The following is a 10,660-nucleotide window of genomic DNA, read 5'->3' as shown; positions in this document are numbered from 1 at the left end:
AGGACAAAAGTTTCAAATCTCAATAAAAACTCGTCCGTTTGAGTTTTGACTGCCCCCCTCATCACACAAGAGAGAGAGAGAGAGAAACACTCACCCGCATAGGGTCCACAAAAAAACAGTACCCTCCAGCTGTACATTCAAATAATTTCAAATTTCAAAAGAACCCTCTCTCATCAAAATAAAAAAAATTAAAAAAAAAAATTCACAGCTCACACCCGTTTACCCCACCCCCATAATCAAAATCCAACCGTTGCAACAAGAAGCCACCAACTTTCTCTATATAAAATCACCCCTCACCCACATCTTACACCACTCAATCCCAAAACCCTCTTTTTTCTCTCTCTTGCAAAACCTAATTTTCATTTCTTCCCTCAAATTTCAAAATGCGTGAGATCCTTCACATCCAGGGTGGCCAATGCGGCAACCAGATCGGCGCCAAGTTCTGGGAGGTGGTTTGCGCGGAGCACGGGATCGACCCTACCGGAAGGTACGGTGGGGACTCGGAGTTGCAGCTCGAGAGGATCAATGTCTACTACAACGAGGCCAGTTGCGGTCGGTTCGTGCCGCGCGCGGTTCTCATGGACCTCGAACCGGGCACCATGGACAGCGTCCGGTCCGGGCCGTACGGGCAGATCTTCAGGCCCGACAACTTTGTGTTCGGGCAGTCCGGGGCAGGGAACAACTGGGCCAAGGGGCATTACACTGAGGGTGCGGAATTGATTGATTCCGTTCTCGATGTTGTGCGCAAGGAGGCTGAGAACTGCGATTGCTTGCAAGGTATTTGAGGGGGTTTCATGGGTAAAGGTTGCATCATTTTAGGGTTTTGTGGGTGGGTTTTGAATTGGTTGTGTGAATTTGTTGAGTGAATGAAAGATGGTTCGTGTGATGGAAGGGTTTTGTCGGTGGTTCGCAAATGATGGTTTGTGAGTGGTACCTTTTGTCTAAAGGTGGAAACTTTTTAGGGTTTTTTGGGTGGTTTTGAATTGGGTGTGTCATGGACTTTGTTTAAGGGTTTTATTGGTGTTTTTGGGTTTTGCATGTGTTTTTCTTGAAGACGGTAGCCTTAGATGTGTTTTGTGGCTGATTTGGAATCATGTTGATTTTTTAAATGAAAGTGGTTATTTGAAGGATTTTGTGGTTGATTTTTTAGATGAGAAGTATATTTTGTGGTCGATTTTTGAAATGGTGTTTATTTCCAGGGTTTGGGGTTAATTTCTGAGATGAGACGTTTATGTTGTGTTTGAAATTTTAAATGGAGGTGTTATGTGGGGTTTTTTTTTTGGTAAAGGTTGCAGCATTTTAGGGTTTTGTTGGTGGGTTTTGAATTGGTTTTGTGGGTTTCATGGAGAAGTTTATGAGGGTTTGTTGGGTTTGTTTTTAGTGTTGTGGGTGGTTTTTTGGTTTTTCGAAATTAGGGTGTGGGGTGGTGGTTTTCAATTCTTTGTGTGAATTTGTTGAGTGAATGAAAGATGGTTTGTGTGATGGAAGGGTTTTGTGGGTGGTTCGCAAATGAGGGTTTGTGAGTGGCTACCTTTTGTCTAAAGGTGATAGCTTTTTAGGGGTTTTGGGGTGGTTTTGGATTGGGTGTGTCATTGACTTTGTTTCTAAGGGTTTTGTTGGTGTTTTTGGGTTTGCATGTGTTTTTCTTGAAGACGGTTGTAATCTTTGTTGACTTGATGTGTTTTGTGGTTGATTTGGAAACATGTTGATTTTTGAAATGGAAGTGTTCATTTGGAGGGTTTTGTCTTTGATTTTTGAGATGAAAAGTATATTTTATGGTTGATTTTTGAAATGATGTTTATTTCCAGGGTTTGGGGTTGATTTCTGAGATGAGAAGTTTATGTTGTGTTTGAATTTTGAAATGGAGTTGTTTATTTGGAGGGCTTTGTGGGTGGGGATTTGAATGTTTGTTCTGTGATTGATTTTGAGATGTTTCTTCTTGTTGCAGGTTTTCAAGTGTGCCATTCCCTGGGGGGAGGAACTGGATCAGGAATGGGAACCTTGTTGATTTCTAAGATCAGGGAAGAGTACCCAGATAGAATGATGCTTACTTTCTCTGTTTTCCCATCTCCAAAGGTTTCAGACACTGTTGTGGAACCCTACAATGCTACTCTCTCTGTTCACCAGCTTGTTGAAAATGCAGACGAGTGCATGGTGCTTGACAATGAAGCTTTGTATGACATCTGCTTCCGTACCCTCAAGCTAACCACCCCTAGCTGTAAGATTTTACAAATCCCATTTAACCGTTTTTACAATCAATATTAGGGAGTTTGTCCAATTGTTCAATGAGGATATACTGACTGTGTTGTTTCGTTCTTGTGCAGTTGGTGACTTGAACCATTTGATCTCAGCGACAATGTCTGGTGTCACTTGTTGTTTGAGGTTCCCTGGTCAGTTAAACTCTGATCTGCGAAAGCTTGCAGTGAACCTCATTCCCTTCCCGCGGCTCCACTTTTTCATGGTGGGATTTGCTCCTTTGACATCTCGTGGCTCTCAGCAATACAGAGCCTTGAGTGTTCCAGAGCTCACCCAGCAAATGTGGGATTCCAAGAACATGATGTGTGCTGCTGACCCTCGACACGGCCGCTACCTCACTGCCTCAGCCATGTTTAGAGGAAAGATGAGCACCAAGGAGGTCGATGAACAAATGATCAATGTGCAGAACAAGAACTCCTCATACTTTGTGGAATGGATTCCCCACAATGTGAAATCCACAGTCTGTGACATTCCCCCAACCGGCTTGAAGATGGCTTCAACATTCATTGGCAACTCTACCTCCATTCAGGAGATGTTCCGTAGAGTGAGTGAGCAATTCACTGCTATGTTCAGGAGGAAGGCCTTCTTGCATTGGTATACCGGGGAAGGCATGGACGAGATGGAGTTCACTGAGGCTGAGAGCAACATGAACGATCTTGTGTCAGAGTATCAACAGTACCAGGATGCCACTGCTGATGAGGATGAGTATGAGGAGGAAGAGGAGGAGGAGGAGTATGGCCAACATGATATGTGATTTTGAACTTGGTAATGTATTGCGGTGGCTTGAAGATGTATAACATGCCGCAACTTCCTGTTGCCGGTTGATTGTCTCTTTTGAGGGGATGGTTCTGTTCCGGCTAGATCTAGTTTCCATTACTGTTCTATAAAACTGGTTCTGTTTGTTTCCGTTTTTATGTAACCTGTTGTTTGTAGGGAAGACAATATAAAACTGCTATTATTTTAAAGCTCTAAATGTTCAATCCAACTAAATGCCCGATGATTGGTGTTTCTTTTTTACGCCTTGCACTCTTTTATGCATATCCTGAAAAAGAATTTATTCAACCAGATCATTTTGTTGGAGGTTGCTGTTCTGTTAGTTTGAAGTGAAAAAGAATCTATTCAAACCAACTACGTATTTATTCAACCAACTTGTAGGACAAATCGCAAGCGGGAGAGTTAATCAAAGTCTTTGTCAAGTCAAGTTTTTAATAGAAAAAAGGCTCCCTCGTGCCGATAAATGAAATTTGTCCGGGAGTGAAATTTAAATTTTATGGGAGGGAGCTTGCGTTGCGTGTGTTTGAATTTCCCGACGGCTCTAAATTTTCTACTCAGCATAAGACTTTTTGTGCACTAGTTGATGATGCCATTTTTACCTTTCTATCAATTTTTTACTTGAATTAGAGTAATTCAAATATTATTGTTCTGAATTTATGTTGCCATGTTGTCAAATATTGTGAATTTGTGACACTTTATTTCGTTTAAAGATAATTGAGATTCTTAAAATTACAGTGCCACAAGGCTCTATGTAGCATTTATTCTCATAATCTCCGTACTCTCCAATTAGGCTATTGTGATGTATACTGTAATAACAAATTTAAAGATTTAGACGTAGGCTACATAAATGGCTCGAAAGAATAGAGCTGTAGAGGATTATGAGAACAAATTAGGCCATTGTGATGTATACTGTAATAACAAATATAAAGATTTAGACGTAGGCTACATAAATGGCTCGAAGGAATAGAGCTGTAGAGGATTTCAACACTACTGCATTTACAAGTATGGAAGAGGAAATATTAGAGGGGGTCACATTTTTTACAATTTTCTCTTGGATAATAATAGTCAGAAAAACCATAAGTAACACAAGGCTTTTTTTTAGTAGCTTGTATATCTCCATAGACTTTACAATCTTCTCTTGAATGGAAAGGAACCATAAGTCGTAAGAGAAGTAAAATTTGTAGGTATAAATTATTACCAAACAAAGTCCAAGTAACCAATTCATTGATATAGGTTGATAGTGGTTATACTCATACAATGATATCTATGTCAACAACATCATATAGTACATTAATAACCTCAATTTGGGCATGTTTCAAAAAAGTAAGCAATCTTTAACACAGTTGGATCTCAATCTCAATTTGATAAACAATGGACAACGTCAGGAAAGAGAACCAAGTACATGGCCCTTTACCAAGACTACTACTACAATAGAGCAAAACCTAAATACAAGACAAGCTAAATTTACAAACACAAGCTTCCTCCAATCTCTTCCTTCATGAGGTTCTTCTACTTCTTACCATCTTCGATGGTTTTATCTACAACAATTCTGACATTTTTCCTATATTCAACATCTACAGGTTGCACAACAGATTCCTCTGGCACCACAGCACGTTTATTGTTGCCAAAGATGGTCCACAAGTAAAGCACAATAAATGCTGTCAAAGCTCCACATCCAGTACCAAATATCATTGCAGCAAGAACTCTCAAAAAGCAATCACTCCTTTGTTTAACCACTGGACTTTCAGTGTTTTTGACAAAGACCTTTGGATCCAAGGGCTCTGAATGCATCGAATGTGGGAAATTCCTCAGAACAAAGCTCCATGAATAGAGAAAGCATGCTTGAGAGTCATTCCCCTTCACAGAACTAAAACCCACCAACATTTCTTTCTCCTTCAACACATTTGACAAGTCAATTGATTGCCACAGCAATGGATAAGATGGCCTCGATTTACCATGCTGACTCAGTCTCACTTCTAAGCGCCTTGAACTAGCTTCATAGTCAATCCAAACATGCAACTTTTCTCCAATAGAGGTGTTACTTTTTTTAGCAACAAAACCACCAATATTCATGTTGACATGACAACTAGAAGAAACCCCTTTTCTACCACCCTTTGAGGCACTAAACTCAACACCAACAACTTCAAATTTTCTACTATTCAACCCATAAGAACTTTGATAAAACATATCACCTTCAGAACCCTTTGGAGCCATAACAAAAGCCAAGCCACCCCCATCTTCCAATGAGACTGAAAATGCAAAGTAAGTAGAAAAAGACACTAATTGCCTTGGTTTACCTTGAAAAAGCTTGATGGGTTTCTTGTACATGACTCTCCCAGTGTCTCCTGAACTCCCAGAGCCAGAGAAATGAATCCCAGACCCTTCGTTGAGAACCTTTGCATTACCAAAAAGGGCCACGTTGGGCGTAAATTTCAGATCTTTTCCAAAGCCAGCATAATAAAACAGAGGAATTGGGTCAAAAGCTAGGGTTTTGAGGAACAAAATGGAGAAAGTGAAGGCCCTGAAGTAATAATGGGAAGTGGGAAATGGTGCCATAATTGAAGTGGGGTGGTTTGGTTTGAGATGAATGAACGAATGAATCTTGCTGGTATGTGACCCTAGGGTTGGTGAGTTGATCCCATTTGCATCAAAAGGTAGAATCTGTGATTTTTAGAGGGTTGAGGGAAGAAAGCATAAGAAGAAAGAAAGTAAAGACATATTGGGGAAGTTGGGTTGGAGGTTGTGAAAATTTAATATATTTTACTAGATTCTGCAACTTGGTGGTTCACTTTTTCTCAGTGGCAGATGACCAAGGGAATATAATCAAAAGCAATTTTTGTAAAAAATAAAAGCAATATTTTTCTTTTCTTTTGCAGTTTGAGGCTTTCCTTTTGCAATATTTGAACTCACAACCTTAGGTAAATTCATAAATCACTGGCTTAAGTTGTATTTGATTTTTTAAATTCTGGGTTCACTGTGGACCACTCCATTAATTGTGAATGTGCTTTTAATTTTTGGTCTTGTGGTGTTAGGTCGTAGAAGACTAGAGGTAGATTCCTTGTTCGAGCTGGCTAATATAACCGTATATGAATCTCCCTTAAGTTGCTTAAATTTGCTGTTTTACGGATTTTATTATAACATTATTTATTATTTTACATAACTTCATTAATTTTTAATTTTTAACCCTAGAAAAGTTATTTTTAGCAGTGCAGTTATAAAAGATTCACCAAATGGATCCAACAAATTATCATACATTTTTAACAAAATTAGTCTTACAATAGTAGCAATATTTAACAATTTAAATTTTACAATTAGTTTGAAGAATTTAGAATATACCAAAGAGAGAAATAAGAAAAAAAAAAAGGAAAAAACTGAGATAAGATAATTGATGTGATGGAGAGTAACAGAAAGAAAGTGATTTATCACCAATAGGTTGGTTGAATGATACGAGTATAATTGTGGTTGTTTACATATTAGTGCTTTCATAAAATAGTCATTTGTTGAATGTTTTACGGAGAAATTTGTCAGCGAGAGTGTGACGGGCTAAGAAATCCTAAATAGCACAGTAATGGTGATTAAAAAAATAACAAGACGAGTGAAAGGCAGAAAATTTGAAGCAAACAGGGCATGTTATGGTATAATGACAGAAAATCAATGCATGGCTCAAATCAAATATTAAATTTTGGTTCTGTATAAACGTGGCAAAATGCAGACGAGGTTTGCTTGCCTCAAACAAAAATTTACGGGTTACACGATATAAAAGTATGAACTATGGAGTAGAGTTCTAGTATTTTAGAAGGGAAAAGTGGAAAACATGACAACAAATGAACAATGTCCAGTAAAAAAATGGAGATATCATTAGTTTAGTCTTAATTACCATTTTCCGTAATCTAGTCTTAATTATCGTTATGATGATAATTGGATGAATAATCTTGATTATAATGTCCTCACGGTTGGTCATCATGGATTGGATTATCTAAAGTATTCGACCATGACGGAATGTATCTGGCTATTCGACCAATCATATACCATAGATCCTATCTTAGCACTTAGTGACTTGAATATCCGTATGTCTTGGAACAATTCTTCTAAGAGGGTATTCGGTCATTTAGCTAGCTAAATACTTGGACATTTTCCAATAACGCAATCTCGAAATTAAAACTCTTTTTGCGTGTTCGGCTATTTGGTTAGTCGAATACACTTCCGCTATACCCAATTAAGTGAATTTGTTTTTCATCACTAGTAAAGTATATATCCAGTCTTCCAAGGGTTTCATTTTCCCACTTTAATGTAATTTGTTTAAACTTATTTGTTGAAATAAGTATTTATTTTAATAAAATAAATAACTTTCTTTTTTGTATTTGTCTAAAATATTTCTGTTTTAAAAAAAAAGTCTACTTATTTTAATAAGTGAATCCTATTTATTTTTTAAAAATTACTTATATAAAAAAACACTTATTTTTTTAAGTTTAAACAAACTTATCCAATATTATTACCAACTAGTTATTGTGAAAACGTAAATGTAGTAAATTACAAGTAATTATTTATTTGGAAATATTATAAAGTTGTGACTTGTGAGGGAGGTTGACAAATGCCAAACTCAAGCAAAACATTCCGTAAATTGGTTCCATTTTGCTGAAAGGGGCTCATATTCATATGTATTTATCTTGTTCACACCCTCCACCTCCACGCCACATCACGACACACTTTCTCATTTTGCGTTAGACAAGGAGAAAGTAGGTGGGGGTGAGTTGTGCTTGCTTGTGCGCCGTGCCCACTTTGGCATGGGCGAACGAACGAAGCTCACTCTTCAAACTAATCTCGCGTGCTTTCTTGTCTTTGTTCTTTTAACTCAACAAAGAATTATGTTAGTTACCGTGACATTTTCATTCACCTACACCTTGTCGTGCTTCAAGTGTTTGGTGGATGGTTTTTATTTTATTTTTCAAGATAAGAAAATGGCAGCTAAAATATTGTTCCTATGATTAATCATGCATTTTTTATTGAGTTATTTGGTGTAGAGGTTAGTTGGTGCGTGAACAATTTATAAGACGCTCTTTAATTTAAGTAGGCTGTAACATTTGAACTGCTGTGCTCACATGCACACAACCAAAATGTACTTAACATGTGAAAGATTAAAAAAACACTTCAGTTCAATTATTTTCATTATTATATCAATTATGTGTTCTTGTGCATGTATTATAAAATGATTTTGTTTGCAACAAATTGGGAATTGAGAAAATAGTCTATACATCTGTAAAAAAAAATTATATTATCATTTAATCATAAATAAAAAAATGACTTTTCTAATAATTATTTTAAAAGTTATTCCTACATTTATTATAATTTTTAATTAATTGGCCATGTAAATTTTTTTACACTAACAATGCTTAAAAATTAAACCCCCACTAAACTGGTAACAAATGCAATAATATTGAATATATAATTATGAAAAATTGTACACCCATAACAAATTTAAATTTAACTTTTAACCCAAGTTGGCCTAATAGTAAGAGATTTGAATAGTATGTATTAAATCTTAAATTCGATCTTTATTGTTGTTATTATAAAAATAAATGATTAAACTTTTAATTTTTTTATAACTATAATATTGATACAAAGTAATCTCATCGAAAATAACAACTAATTTTCATCCAGGACTATAAGCACATACATGATAGATATTTTGTTCTTAATACTATTTATTCTATAACCAAAATTGAAATTCGAACATGGAGAACTTAGTTAAGGGACATAATGCTACGAGTTTGCGTTTGTTGTTGGTATTGAGCTTTTAAATCTATGTGCAGGGGTTAATGTAAAAATAACATTAAACTTATTCCCCATGCTCATTCATTCAAAAAGTGTAAAGATATTACTTGAGTCGGTTTTCTCCTCCCCCGTCTTCAAGTGTTTGTCGTTTGGTCCCAACCGATCAGGGTGTTGCTCTTGACACATGTTTGCGTCGAATGTCAAATGAAAGCAATGAAAGGATATGTGGGTTTTGACGTAGGGCCAAGACTTTGTGTGTTGCAGCATTATTGTCAATAATTATATTTATATAATCATATTATAGCATACCGAATAATTTGAATTGCAATTCAATCGGAATTGGTGTGATTGGTGAATGGTGAACTGGATGGAATCCTACCTAGCCTTCTTATAACATTCACTATGTTCCCTTGGTAGAAAAAAAATACTATCATTTATTTGCATGACAATTTTTTATTGTTCTCTCCTTCTCTCTGTATAAGAATATAATCATGTTTATGAATCATCGGACGTGGAACTCTTAACACACCCCCAAAGCGAGGGCTGGCGACACCCACTGGGCAGAATATGACTCTAATACCATATTAAATTTTATAGTGCAACAAAGGCATCCGAAAGGTTCCCTTAAAAATCGATTCATAAGAGGGTGGCCTACCCAGCTATATAAACATTTATCATGTTTATGAATCATCTGACGTGGGACTCTTAACAAACTTTTGTGTGTGTTACTTTTTTAAAGTAAAGAACCTAATTAAGAATACAAATACTTTGTTTAAACAAAGCAAGATTCCAAACTACTTGATTATGTTTCTTTCTGTCTGTTTAAAAGTCAATTTTAAATGTTGTTTGTGCTCATAATGTTATCTAGGTGTATTAGAAGTTAATGATATTGGTTCAGTGTCATCATGTCATATTCGTTAGCATGTTTATGCTAAGTGATATTGATGGCCCACCTAAGTTAGTGACTTAGTGTGCACGTTGAACAGTTTTACATATTTCTCAATAAAATAGTTTCTTTATTTACTTTCTTTGTACACATAAACAATAGCAAAAAAAGAAGTTAGAATCAAACAAAGATCATGCTTTTTCTGGGGGCATAATTAATTAACAGACTGTGGAAAATATTAAGAATCAAAATTGCACATCTCATGATAAATTAACATCCTTAAGAATTTAAGGAATCTGGATTAAAAAGGCCACAAATACAATAAATAAACAGTACTAGACCACCATCAATCATGATTTGAATGATAAAGGTTCATTCTCACAAACATAGCTCATGTGGTTTGACGAAGAATGATAGGGTTTCAAGAGGAAGTCTTTCATTGGTCAAGACACCAAATTCTATTTTTATTTTTTATACGTATATTAAAGTTGACCTTATGACTGAAAACCCTATGAACTGCCCTTAATTGGTCAAAGGAAAATACGTTTAGATTCTACACTTTCTAGAAGAGTTTATTTATTTTATTTTATTTTTGTCATACTTTTCTATCACTCCCTAGAACTTTTTATGCTGGACGAAAAACAGAGAAAATGTAATACCAAGTAGTAATCTCATCAGCATCAATTTCCTCTGATCAGTCAAATTGTTTCTCTTTGGTGATCAATGTTTCATTTTAAATTTCACTCAATATTAGATTTCAACTGTTTTCAAGAATAATTTATAAACACTTTTTTCCCTCATACTATCAAGACATCTTTTAGTAAATGTAAATGATGGTTCATTGAGTATTAAAACAGATAATATTTTAAATGAGATAATTTGAAAGATCTCTGAGAATTTAAGGTTGGAACATTAAACAAATGGTCAATTTGCATGCCATGAAAATCGAAAGCTTCCAACTTGAGTTACTAT

At 35.9% G+C, this 10,660-nt stretch overlaps 2 protein-coding genes across 2 annotated transcripts; one reads left to right on the top strand and one right to left on the bottom strand.

The window, feature by feature from the left end:
- The first annotated feature begins 295 nt into the window (after positions 1-295).
- On the top strand, positions 296-3,273 carry LOC114415368 (tubulin beta-2 chain). Its single transcript, XM_028380018.1, has 3 exons — positions 296-777; positions 1,949-2,218; positions 2,325-3,273. The coding sequence occupies exons 1-3, from the start codon at positions 384-386 to the stop codon at positions 3,008-3,010; spliced, it is 1,350 nt and encodes a 449-aa protein (XP_028235819.1). The 5' UTR covers positions 296-383; the 3' UTR covers positions 3,011-3,273.
- Positions 3,274-4,221: 948 nt separating this feature from the next.
- LOC114415360 (L-type lectin-domain containing receptor kinase I.7-like) lies at positions 4,222-5,811 on the bottom strand. The gene has a single exon (XM_028380006.1). It carries the CDS (start codon positions 5,584-5,586, stop codon positions 4,540-4,542), a length of 1,047 nt encoding a protein of 348 aa, XP_028235807.1. The 5' UTR covers positions 5,587-5,811; the 3' UTR covers positions 4,222-4,539.
- Between the last annotated feature and the right edge of the window lie 4,849 nt (positions 5,812-10,660).

The sequence above is a fragment of the Glycine soja genome, chromosome 1, assembly GCF_004193775.1.
Source record: "Glycine soja cultivar W05 chromosome 1, ASM419377v2, whole genome shotgun sequence".
In the NCBI taxonomy this organism is placed as follows: domain Eukaryota; kingdom Viridiplantae; phylum Streptophyta; class Magnoliopsida; order Fabales; family Fabaceae; genus Glycine; species Glycine soja.
The sequence above is the reverse complement of the archived record's forward strand: the minus strand, read 5'-3'. Positions and strand labels throughout refer to the sequence as shown.